The sequence below is a fragment of the Dermacentor andersoni genome, chromosome 3 (genome assembly GCF_023375885.2).
Source record: "Dermacentor andersoni chromosome 3, qqDerAnde1_hic_scaffold, whole genome shotgun sequence".
In the NCBI taxonomy this organism is placed as follows: domain Eukaryota; kingdom Metazoa; phylum Arthropoda; class Arachnida; order Ixodida; family Ixodidae; genus Dermacentor; species Dermacentor andersoni.
In genome coordinates, this window is record NC_092816.1 from 196,876,065 (window position 1) to 196,889,894 (window position 13,830).

The 13,830-nt window shown below is 45.8% G+C and overlaps 1 protein-coding gene across 1 annotated transcript in view; it reads right to left on the minus strand.

Annotated features, from left to right (window-relative positions):
- Window positions 1–4,238: 4,238 nt before the first annotated feature.
- Window positions 4,239–13,830, minus strand: part of LOC126524375 (sodium-dependent proline transporter-like) — an 80,770-nt gene continuing 71,178 nt past the window's right edge. The window contains exons 9-10 of the mRNA XM_072286974.1: window positions 8,896–9,008; window positions 4,239–4,253 (exon numbers count right to left, since the gene is read on the minus strand). Coding sequence (XP_072143075.1) covers window positions 4,239–4,253; window positions 8,896–9,008 — 128 coding nt within the window. The remainder of the gene's footprint in view (window positions 4,254–8,895; window positions 9,009–13,830) is intronic.

Below are 13,830 nucleotides of genomic sequence, written 5' to 3' on the forward strand. Positions count from 1 at the left end.
GGATCGCGATACCGGTTGTTGGCAGGGCTGGGAGTATGGGTGGCTGGCACTTGAACCGAGATGGTGGACGCTGCGGTCTTGTCTTGCGACATGGCGGCCTCTTGGCGTAAGCGGCGTCCTGAACCTAGCTGAAGGGGATTGAGGTCGAAGGGACCTTAAAGTGCCTCCACCACTTTAAATACCATGGTCGAGACGACGCTTGATTCCAAGATTCCAAGAAGGAAAAATGGCGCCGATGCAAAACCGAACACGAGCCGATCATTGATGATGACTTTATACAAATGAAGGTGAAGTCCGCATAAATGCTTACAATATATATATATATATATATATATATATATACATATACTTTTGTCTATGGTGTTGTGCTGTGGTTAGCGTTATATATATATATATATATATATATATATATATATATATATATATACAACGCTAACCACAGCACAACACCATAGACAAAAGTGAGCCTAATGCGAAGCCACACATGTGCGGAAACGGCATGCTGGAGAGGCTCCATACAGAAGCATGGCATGGAACTATATCGACCAGCAAATATTGACTAGAATATTGTGCTGTGGTTATTAAAGGACAGCGTACGAGTGTACGAAGGTACGTAAAGCTGCCCGAGCACGTTTTCTTACAGGAGACAATTAGCCGATGACGCGCTTAGGTATGTATAACATGTTCCATTAGCAGAGAAATCGCTAAGCATATCTTGCTACCATGTCGCGGTATATATTCAGAGTTAACTGATCAAAGACGAACGAAAATGTGAAAAAAGCGGTGCGGAGGGCGCTCGGGTCTCCCTTTTCTGTAGCGCTGCCTGGGCAGCGCCGCAAGCACGTATACCAGTAACAGCCTCATCACCACCCGTGTACTTAGATTTAGGTGCACGTTAAAGAACCCCAGGAGGTCGAAATTTCCGGAGTCCTCCACTACGGCGTGCCTCATAATCAGAAAGTGGTTTTGGCACGTTAAACCCCATATTTTAATTTAATTTTAGCCTCATCATCATATTTGTTTTCCTCTTCAAGGAGCAGACAATTATGTACAGACAATCAAATGTACGCAGGCCTGCGATGTCTAAGCTTGCAAATTACTTCTAGCACCAGCAGGAAGATCGAGGGACCCTGGCTGCTGCTTCACATGCGCTCCGTAGTTTTCGGGATTTTTTACCCGTCTAACCCAATTGGACCGTCCAAATTTTGGTCGGAACCGACGCCGGAAGCGGAACGGACCACGAGGACACCATTTTCGAGCCGGTGGGTCCGCTATTTTTGGATTTACACGAGCTTGAAGATTCCCTACGTGGCCGGCAGAAGCTAGGCCCATTAGGCCTAACATGGTAGCGGGGCTCCGCGGCCCTGCCAGCCTCGGCCAGCGGCAGAGGAGCCTGGAGCGATTTCCCGAGTCATCAACCCCAACCTAGCACACCTACAACCCCAAGTTTCGACAAGTTTCGTGGCGGAAACACACGAAATTATGGATGAAGATTTCAGCGACGCCGCCGGGGAGACCCTCGCCCACGGAGCAGCGGTAACTACTCAAGCCCTGAAAGGCGGCACCCCAGCGACACCAATGTCACAAGCAAATCAAGGCAAGGACACAGACACGGATTGGGAGATCGCCATATCCAAGCGGCAAAGAAAACGACAACGTAGCGGAAAAGCCGAACTTTTGGCGGGAAAGAAGCTAGGGAATGAAAATTCCCTAGACTCGACGAAGAGCACAGATGGCGCACCAGCTGTGGCCAAGCAAGGAGAGGGAGAGAGAGCGCCGAGGAGGAGACTGCCTCCGCTCCCCAGAGATGATTTAAAGATAGTCCTCCGGCCGAAGGGACTGGCAGTGAAAAACCTGCAGACACACCAAGTGGCGCGAGCGGTGGTTGCGGCCACCAGACATGGATGCAGGGCTGAAGACCTCATCATCCGGCTCCGCACGGGCTCAAACATCATCATAATTAGTACAGACAACGAAAGTGCTGCTCAGCAAGTCAGGCGCATCACGCAACTGAAGATTGGTGAGCACAGCTACGAAGTCAACGCGCACGTGGCGGCGCCGGAGGGAACGCTGCGCGGGGTCATTCACGGGGTGGACCCGGGGACCCCCGCCGAAGAACTCAAGACAAACTTACGAACACGCACGCAAGGGGTGAAGATTTTAGCGGCGTGAATGCTAGGCCGATGTAGCACAGCTGTTATCACCTTTGATGGCCCCATCCTCCCCAAGCAAGTTTTGTACTACGGGGGAGAGATGTGGTGTTATCCATACAGACCAACGCGGCAAGTTTGCTATATTTGTTGCCAGCAAGGTCACCGGTCGGACGTTTGCCCGACCCCCGGAATCAGAGCTTGCAAGCAATGTGGCCAGAAAGATCCGGAAGAACATCATCAATGTACACCCAAGTGTCTGCTGTGTGGGGGCTCCCACGCGGTGGGCACAAAGGACTGCAAACAACGCCTAAAGTCGACAAACGAACTACGTTGGGGACCCCAGGGCCAACAGCGGCGGGGACGCAGCAGGAGCAGAAGCGGAGCAAGGCGACCGCGCTGGTTGCGGAATGAAGATAAAGAGCGACGGAGCGACTACCGGAGTGAATCCAGGAGCCGCAGCCGAGGGCGCAGCCACAGTCAAGGCCAGGGCCGAAGCCGGGAGAGGGACGAGTCCTACCCACCCCTGGGCGGCGCGGCCCAGCAGACCTGGTCGAAGCCAAATCAGCAGAAGAAAAGCGGAGGAGTTAAGGTGAGCTGGGGAGCCGGCCCTCCCAAAACGCTTCTTGTTCCGCACAACAACATAACCAATAACACAAGCATGCAGACAGAAAACGAGAAGAGGCTTTGTGCCGAAAACAGTAATCTTAAAAAGGAGCTTGAGCTCTGCCGCGAAGAAACCCGGCAGCTCAGGAAAAGAATAGACGACCTAATTCAGGAAATGCAAGAGATGAGAAAGGCAGGTTTCTCACCAGTTAGGGCGCCATCACCGCCGCAGCAACATATAGAGAGCACGCAAACTAGCGAGGGGAACACCTCAATTGAAGACCTCAAAGCTTTCATGCAGCAAATGCAGCAGCAAATGCAGCAGCTAAATCAAAAGATAGCCCTGCAAGACCAGAGCTTCCGCAACTACGTAAAGAATCAAACTACACAGAGAACTGTAAACGACGCCAGAGACCGCCTCTACAACGAGCGCAGGTTTGGATCAGAATCCCAGGGAACAAATAACAACACCAATACATCAACATGGCAGGACCAAACCAACTAGAGATTTGGCAGTGGAACTGCAGGAGCTACAAGCGCAAGCAAGGGCTCCTGCAACAGTTCATTAACACTAGAGGAAATCCACCAGATTTAATACTACTACAGGAAACAAATTGCATCCCAACCCTAAAAGGATATACGTGTCAGGAAAATGGACGAACAGCGACTTTAATAAGCAACAAAATAACAACCATAACACATAAGGAACTAGAAGACACACAGCTAGAACATATCGTGACCGAAGTGATTCCAAAACGGAAAAAGAAAGCTAAGAGCACTTTCGTAATCAATCTATATAGCCCACCTAAAAACAGAGGAAATTTCATTAGGCTTTTTGCGGAAGCGAAGAAGCTTGCAGGGCAAAACACCCTAATAATAGCAGGAGACTTCAATGCGAAGAGTCCGCAGTGGGGCAGTAGAATCGAAGACAAGAAAGGGCGCAGTATCTGCACAGCTGCAGAAAACATAGGCTGCGAGCTACTCACAGATGAAAGCCAACCCACCAGACAGGGCAATAGCGTAAGCGTGGACACGTGTCCCGCCCTAACCTTTGTCAGGGGCGCTAAGCAAGTCGAATGGGAGAACTTGCAAGAAAACCTCGGCAGCGACCACTACATCATCAGGGTCAGCACAGAGGCAGAAATCATCAGGAGGAAGATTGGCAAGGCAAGTCTAACAGACTGGGATGCCTTTCGAGTCCACTGTAAACAGCTAAAAAGGGACATAACCTCGGCAGAGGATTGGAGCCATCAACTCAGACAAATAAGAGATCTCTACACAAAAGAAGTCGAACGAACAGAACAAGCACCAGAAGTGGACAAACGACTCCTCAGGCTATGGGAGGCAAGACGAGGCCTAACCAAGCGGTGGAAGCGTCAGAAGCTAAATAGAAAGCATAAGAAGAAAATTGCCGAAATAACTCAGCAAGCAGAGGAGTATGCAACGCAGCTGGCAAGGCAGGGGTGGCAGCAGTTTAGTACCTCACTGAATGGCACCCTAAGCACAGCCAGAACATGGCATATCCTCAGAACACTCATGGATCCGAGCAAGAGCAAGGCGGAAAGTAGCAAATTCATTCAGAGATTAATCCACCAGTATGAAGGAACAGAAGAACAACTGCTCCAAGCAGTACGGGAAAAATGCTACGGGAAGATCTCGGTAGAAGGCTACCGAGGCGACTACCAGGGTGAAGAAAATTTAACTACAGACCGACCCATCACAAGAGAAGAGGTCGTCGAGGCTGTAAGGGCTACAACGAAGAACACAGCAGCAGGGGCTGACAAAATCCGAAACTCGCTAATTCGAAACCTCAGCGATGAAGCAATTGACCAGCTCACCCTCTACCTCAACAAAGTATGGGAGGAAGGCAAAGTACCAGCGGAGTGGAAACACGCCGTAGTGGTGATGATTCCCAAACCCGGCAAAAAACTCCAAATTGAAAATCTCAGACTAATTTCGCTTACATCATGTCTAGGCAAGCTGTACGAAAGAATAGTAACCCGAAGAATCCAAACGCATCTTGAAGACGCAGGATGGTACCCCAACACCATGTTCGGCTTCAGGGCATACTTGTCTACCCAAGATATCTTGCTACAGCTAAAGGAAGAGGTACTCGAGACAATGCCGAAACACGGGGAAAACGTGGTCATGGCCATCGACATCAAGGGAGCCTTTGACAACGTGTCCCACGCCGCCATTATGGAGGGGATCAACACCACTAATTGCGGGAAGAAAGTCCATGACTATATCAGAAGCTTCCTAACCGACAGAACAGCGACAGTAGGCCTGGGAGACCTAGGAGTGACGCCTTTCAAACGCCATGCAAGGGCACTCCGCAGGGCTCAGTAATCTCGCCAGTACTCTTCAACATAGCGATGGTCAACCTTACCAAGAAACTTAGCAAAATCCAAGGAATCAGTCACGCAATGTACGCGGACGACATAACGATCTGGACTACTCAAGGCTCACTAGGGGATAAACAAGAGGCACTACAAGAAGCTGCCACCTGCATCGAAGAATACACAAAGCAAAGAGGCCTCAGATGCTCCACGGAGAAATCTGAACTCCTCAGGGTGGGCAGACACCCCACTGATGCCCCGCTCGAAGTAAGGCTAGAAGGACAGAACATCCCGGAACAAAAGATGATTAGAATCCTCGCCATGTGGCTGCAAGGAAGCCGGAAATGCAGCCACACAATCTGCCTGCTAAACAAAGCAGCAGGACAGGTGGGCCGAATGATTAGCAGAGTGGCACATAAGCGATATGGCATGAAAGAGGAGGACACACTCAGGTTGGTCAACAGCCTGATAGTCAGCCGGGTCACATACTCACTGCCGTACCATGCAATCACCAAAACCGAAAAAGAGCAAGTGGAGATCATCCTCCGGAAAGCGTATAAAACAGCTCTCCACCTCCCAAGGAACACATCCAACGACAAACTCATGCAACTTGGAATCAGCAACACTTTTGAAGAACTAAGGGAATGCCAGCTCAACGCACAAGTACGAAGACTCAGCAATACAACAACAGGAAGGGCGCTCCTGACAAAGCTAGGTCGGGAAGTAGAAAAACCACAAAGTAGCAGGGCCACAATACCAGACCCACTAAGAAAGAAACTACGAATACAACCTATCCCTCGCAACATGGACCCAAACCTCCATGCGAGTAGGAGACAGGCTAGGGCAGAGTTTTACGAAAAGACGATGGGACATCGGGACAATACAGTCTATACCGATGCGTCCCTATACTCACAACCACACAAAAACAACGCGGCAGCGGTAGTAGTAAATAATCAAGGAGAATTAATCACAGGACTCACGGCCGAGGTGGCTAACATAACCGAGGCAGAGGAAATTGCTGTCGCACTGGCTGCGGAAGAAGGTTATAGAACAGGAATATCCCTCAATATTCTAACAGATTCACAAGAGGCGTGCCGGAGCTATATAAGAGGCAGAATTAGTAGCACGGCGCTCAAGATCCTCAGCAGAGTTCCAATCGCTGAGGGACAACCCACACATAACATTATCTGGATACCAAGCCACGCAGGGATCAGGGGCAACGAAGGGGCGGACAGCCTAGCTCGAGGGATGACCAGCCGAGCAGGAACGTCAACCGCGCCAGAGGGGCCACGGATCAACTGCGGGAACAGCTATTCAGAGCTATTAAACCTCTATAAGGGGCTAAGATATCAATATCCCCCACCACATAAAGCATTAACAAAGGAGGAGGCCGCAGGATGGCGGAGACTGCAAACGGGCACCTTCCCAAACTTACACATACTAAGCAGGATGTTCCCCACGCAGTATAGCGCAACCTGTCCGTGGTGTGGAGCTAAACCAACATTATACCACATTACATGGGAGTGTACAAGAAACCAGGCATTCCACAAACACAAAACACCAAGTGCGGAGCAATGGGAGAGCTGGCTCACCAGCCGCGAGCTAGAGGCTCAAAGAGCTCTAATAGCGCACGCGTGCGAGGCGGCCCGGCTCAGTGGAGCCCTGCACTAGGGGCCCATCCATGGCTGAAGAGGACCCAAGCTTCAAGAATGAAGACTTCGGCCTCGACCCGCTAAAACCTTAAAAGACTCAATAAAGTTTTCCATTCCATTCCATTCTAGCACCAGCAGAAATATAGGAGTTTGTCTATCGTCGCTAGGTAGAATGGAGCAAAATTTATCACCTACTTAAACACGAACCTGCAGTATACCTGTATAGTTTTAGCCAGTTAGTGACATTCCTACTTGCCCAAACAGCGCTAGCGTGTGCACCCTTCTTGCTTCGTCTGATGTGCCGCTGTTTTGTCAAACAAAAACATGCTGTAGTATGAACACTGCATGTGTCTCACAGGGGTGAGCAAATAGTGATTTTTGAGACCGAATCGAATAGTGTCAGAAGCGAATCGAATCGAATATTTTACGAATAATGAACAGTCGTTATCACAATAATATAAAACGATGTTCAGATACTAGCATTTTTAAAGTTAGGAAGTTTCTGTCGGTGCTTAGTACGTTATGGAGCGAACTATCTAATGCGCGATTTATGCATGAAGCGATCTGGCGTACCATGAATGAAGGATCATTCGCACGCTCTTCAGAGCGCGCGAATGATCGCTGTACATGTAGCCTGTAAAGCATGGCTACCTAAGCGATGTTGCCTGCTCCACTACGCAAGTACTCATGTTTCATGTCTACACAACAAATGCGAAGGTGAAAACTTACCGTACTTTTGTTTCTATGTTATGTTTAATTGGGCGCAGTTGACGAATTGAAATATTCGAGACGTAGTCGCAATATATTCGCAAAATATTGGCAGCAATGAATAGCCACTATTCGATTCGAAAACCGAAGCGAAGACGACACCATTCAATTTGTTATTCAATAGTTTCGAATGTGTGAACAACCTTAGTGCCTCAATTTCCTCCTCTTCAGGGCACTCGTCACCTAACGACGTCATTGTCTCCGGCTGGACGTTTGTTCTGAATAATACATAGGAATAATACATCCAGAGAACAGCAATTTACAATAGGTAGCGAGGCACTGGAAGTGGTAAGGGAAATACCTACTTAGGGCAGGTAGTGATCGCGGATCCGGATCATGAGACGGAAATAATCAGAAGAATAAGAATGGGGGTGGGGGTGCGTTTGGCAGGCATTCTCAGATCATGAACAGCAGGTTGCCATTATCCTTCAAGAGAAAAGTGCATAGTAGCTGTGTCTTACCAGTACTCACCTATGGGGAAGAAGCCTGGAGGCTTACGAAAATGGTTCTACTTAAACTGATGACGACGCAATGAGCTATGGAAAGAAGAATGATAGGTGTAACGTTAAGGGATAAGAAAAGAGCAGGTTGGGTGAGGGAACAAACGCGAGTTAATGACATCTTAGTTGAAATCAAGAAAAAGAAATGGGCATGGGCAGGACATGTAATGACGAGGGAAGATAACCGATGGTCATTAAGGGTTACGGACTGGATTCTAAGGGAAGGGAAGCGCAGCAGGGGGCGGCAGAAAGTTAGGTGGGCGGATGAGATTAAGAAGTTTGGAGGGACGGCATGGCCGCAATGAGTACATGACCGGGGCTGTTGGAGAAGTATGGGAGAGGCCTTTGCCCTGCACTGGGTGTAACCAGGCTGATGATGATGATACATTGGTTGATACGCCGGTGTTATTTTCCCTCCGTTGTGAAGTGTCACCGTCGCACATTCTACAATCTTGTCTAGTTCGGGTGTGAGACAAAATTACGTACAAAAGAAACATAAGAATAGAACGGAGGAGAAAAACAAAAGTCAAGAGCCCTAACTTCGGCCGGCGTTTACTTAATACAACGCGGAAACGTTCTACAAAGACACCATTTTTGCGTAATTTTTGAGGCAGGCGTATGTTATTTATTATAGAGATGCCATAAATCTTTCAATGAATTTCACTGCCTAAGATTATTCAAAATAGGCCATCTCTTTGTTACGACTGAGGGTCAACAGAAGGGGTGCTTACGCACTTGTCTCCTGCTTTACGGGCTAAAAAAAATTCCCTATCAGGTTGACTATGAAGTCGTTACAAAATGCGTGTGCATTCAAAAGTTATTGAAGGCAGGTGGGCCAATTAGGACGTAGTTTGGGCCGCATAGAAATGCCGATGCTTACCATCTCATCTATGGAGAGCAGGAAGACGGCTCCATAGAAGATGCCGGACCATATCTTGGGCCAGTTCAAGTTTTTGACCACCTCGGCGAAGATCACAAACGGAAAGACGAACGCTGCGCAAAGAAAACGCAGCCTTCTGAGACTATATTGACTCGGTAAAACAGAATGTATGATTAGCCGGTGGGAAAAGTAACATACACGCAAAGTGACAACGAATCGTGTGATGACAACGCGCATGGAAAACGTGTAGGAACCAAGAATTTCTACAAGATCGAACTGTAAACGTAAACTGCTAGCTCCAGCAAACTTGCTTATACATGTCGACGGGCCCACCAGCGCCAGTAAGCACAATAGTGTTGTGCAATGAAAAGCAAATCGTCAAATAAATTCTGTACAAATTTCTGCTAAACCTTGTCCCTCAAGCACATATACCTCTTACTGAAATGTCGAATTGAACAGCCTTTTGGTTCGTTGGTTTACGTAATTTTTTACATTTGGGCGACCCCACTCTCTCGCCCTTTGGCATGTCGATGAGTAGCGGCATGGGCATGTGTCCTTTCATGGCCAATTCTTCAATGGGTATGTGCCAATGTTGCAAGGAGTAGAGAAACCCTAAATATATTTTAGGTATCTGTCGCACGTCTTGGCGCACACACCTCTTGTACTTATTATTTCCTCGACATGTATCATCGAGTGCGTTCGACCTCTTGACAGCGGTCCGTCGATTTATTCGCTTAACTTGGTGTCCGCATTTCAACATAGCTCGAGGAGGGTACGGCGTGTAAACGTCAGCATTTAACGAAATCAAGCAACTGACACGTGCAATGCACAAACGTAAACATCGCAAAAGGTCACAGATTAAGTAGATGTAAATAAATATGATTGTGCATTTTGCATTTAGTCCTATGCCATATAACAGCTTTGCTATTGCATGGCTTCACCAGGTTCATATATGTGCGTCTAGATATGCATAATTATCTGAGCCAACCAATCCGTAACTTCTTCAGTGCATTCTCATATATATTATATCTAACGTATCCTACGTATCTGACCTGCTTTTGTTTCTTGAAACACTCAACAGCGCTAAAGGTAACTGCATTGAAGCTTCTGCAATTCCTATACACTCTAAAACCAAAGACCGTTCCGGGAATTTTCTTCGAGGGAGTATCTGCTTTTCCCATATTTCACTCCCTTTTCGAGAGTAGATCGACCCTCTTTGAAGGAGAGTAGAATAACTCCCCCTGACAAAGTCTTATTACTCTACCGCAAGGGAGTGCTAGTACTCTTCCACAGAGTGCTAGTACTCCGCCCACAAGGGCAATAGTACTCCCCCAGACCGAATGCCTCTATTGAGTTAACAAGAACAAACGTGCGCAAGCTCTAAAAGTATTGACACTATGATCGAAGAGAAATATGCGCCACGTTACTGGCCAGCAAACGCCTTTCTAGTACAAAACGCATGCACTTATATAGAAGTACTCCAAAGCGAGTACTTCTACAGCTCCAAACTCAGTGTTTCTACTCCCCCAAGCAGAGTGCTTGTACTCCTAATAGAGATGGTACTCCTTCGGAACAGTGTGCTAGTAATCTCACTAAAATTAGGAAAGCGCTCACGATGCAGAGCCATGATCATGTTAGGAGGCATTAGCAATACTTGCAATTCGGGAACATTTGATCCCTTCATAAGCAGCTCCTGCACTTGTGCTTGGTGAATTGGATGTAATCTGTAGTCGCCGAGTTACTCAAATGAAACATTTTTTCTCTTAGAAGGTCAAAATCTTTATTAATCAGTCGCGAGACAAACTGAGTAATAGTTTGAGAAACATACTCACACACACATAAAATCAATGGCAATGACGCCCATGGGCTTTATAACATATCTTGTAATAAAAAAATAACAATATTCTCTAAGGTTTCTCTAGTATTACAGTGTAGAAATATCCTTTATCATACGATTGACTCCATTTTTTCAAAAATAATGCATATAATGGAAAGTTAACAAGAACAAACGTGCGCAAGCGGTCAAAGTATTGACACTATGATCGAAGAGAAATATGCGCCACGTTACTGGCCAGCAAACGCCCTTCTAGTACAAAACGCATGCACTTATATTTTTATTTATTTATTTCCATTACCCCTAACGGCCCTCATCCGAATGTATTACATAAGGGGGGGGGGGGCACAAACATGTAATATACACAAAAAATAAAACTACATAAAATAAATACCATACACAAGGAACATAAAATAAATAGATATGAACAGGAGGTATGTGCACTAATTCATGAAATCACAAGAGCTTTTTTACACAATATGTTAATATGCTCATAACAATAAATAGTAACTAATCTGCTACCACTAACCGTTTTCTTGCAACAAGGTTTGCAAAGATGGTAAGTTAACTTCAGTAGCTATGCGTGATGGTAGGTTATTCCATTCTATTATTGTGCGAGGACTAAATGATCTTGCGTAGAGCGATGTGCTGCAGGTTAATCGTTTAACTTTGTTAGCGTGGTCACGGCGCGGGAAGACTGCAGGGGGTGGTGAAAACAAGTCATCGTGAAGCGTGGAATGGTGATCAAGTTTATGAAATAAGGTTAGGCGAGCAAATTGGCGTCGACGTGATAGTGATGCCAACTCGGCACGTTGTTTTGATGATGTGACGCTGGTGAAGCGTGAATAATCGGAAAAGATGAAGCGAACAGCACGGTTTTGCAGAGATTCAATGTTGTTGATTTTGTATGCTTGATCGGGATCCCATATGGCAGAAGCATATTCAATTTTTGGGCGGATCAGCGTGATATAAGCAAGTTTTTTTTTAAATGTGGAGGTGCGTCCTTGATGCTACGCTTAACAAGACCGAATGCTCGCTGATGCTAAGACGGTGTTAATGTGGTAATGCCAAGTGAAATCAGACTGAAGATGAAGGTCAAGGTACTTGTAAGTTGGCGCAAGTTCTACGCTAGCATTATTAGCCACCAAAAGCACCAAGCAGTCCCCGCATCAAGATCAGTTTGTAGGGAAAGGCGGTAAGCGTCATTATTAATATCACGATATATAACACAATCATCTGCAAATAATCCAATTTGAGATGAGACACATTTAGGTGTATCATTATTAAAACTTAAGAATTAAGGTTACCATATGAGCTGCTAAGCATGGGGCTGGTAACCTAGATAAATTGAGCAAGAAACTTTTTTTTTGTGCCAGATTCTAAGGCAGTAGCTCCTTTGATAAAGCCCTGCACAACATATGGATGCTCGTGATGGAGCACCGATCATTCAGAAATGTGTCGTGTGTTCTTATGTGCGGCCGCAGGTCTAGCTTTGGTTATATTTAAAATAGTTATTCATTCATGGGTTGCACCCCATTGTTTCTAAACTTGTCTTGTGATTCTGCAGCAATATCACGGCCCGGTCTGAAAGTGGTACAGAGGCGTATTATATTTCCCATTTGGTTGTCGTCCTCATCAAAGTAGTTTCCTGGTGCTGTTGGGATTGATCCGCTACACTTGCTCACAAATAAATAAAATAAAATTTACAATATTATGTAGTTTGAAGCAAATGAGTATAAAACTGCAACGACCGTTGGCATTAAAATCTTGCCCATCAAATTTCTTGTCGTATATGGTAGCTTTTCATTCCGCATTACGGTATAAAGGCTCTACTTCTCAGCAGCAGCTTCCATAATCACATGATAAATTATTGTGACTAGATGAAAATGCAATTTCACTAATATAGAGCATGGCTTCAAATGTGAACCAAAAATCAGATGTGATGAATATAAAGCAACAAAGGCGGCATAAGAATAACTGCAGGCAGGGCAGTGCAAGAAAAAGACAAAGAAGCAAATCCTAAAGTGGGAAGGGCCACCCCCACCCCCAACATCCTTTTTAACATATTCTTTTCGTGCACGTGGATTTTGCATGCGGCTATGCATGTACTTGCACAATCAACCAACTACCTAAAACCAAAGCTTATTTCCAACTGAAGTGGCTAAGATACGCTAAAGTAAGAAAAATTATTGCGCTTCAAAGAATCTTCGTCTGAAAAGAAGTATTTATGTGTCTCGGAAGACTAATACAGTGCCTCACTGTGCACTCTAAAGTCCAGATATGTAATATGTGCAAAAATGCTTTAATTTTGTTTTGTCCTATAAAAATCATGTCTGCGGAAGCCACGGAACTAGGACGCTTTAGCTTGATTAACATTGTATGTTCACATCCGCCAATTAATGAACATGTGTTTTACACAGATGCTCTCAATTGTTTTTATTGAGCACATCCCTGCCTCCACTAGCATATTTGGTTGGCAAGTAAACTGAGTCATCCTAATCAATATCTCGAATTTCTGCCGGAACCATTCATATGACTATTTCACAGAAGGAGAAACCACAACTTTACATGTGAAAAACTAATTTTTAATTACAAACCCCTGTGTGGCTTCAAAGTAAGACGTAAGGTGCGTACCACGGTGTACACATTTAAGAACTTGCTCCTTGATGCTTGTGAGCCGCGAGCAGTTCTAATGAGCTGGTTTCGTGAGCATACACGTAAACGAAAATGACTTCTTAAACTGGGGGTACTCTGCCCCAATGCTTCCCCTTTCTGGAGCCTAAGAGGAAGCCATACTTATAAATTTTGGTGTAAGAAATAGATAAAAGGAAAGACATGAAAATCTGTCTGCTTCATGTCAGCGTTTTAAAATGTAAAATGGCAGTTATTTGTAACCTTACATTTACGAGCCATTAAATTATATCAGCAGCTAACGAAGAATGAGCTGTTGCTTCTTATAGTGAACAAAGGCACCGTGCTCATTGCAAGTACGTATTATGTAACTAAGCAACTCGGCAATCTTACTGTATTCGTATTTTTTGTTGCAAGGAATTATCTGCTGACAGGCAAGGTAAAAAGCGGTCACTTATAAAACTAATCAG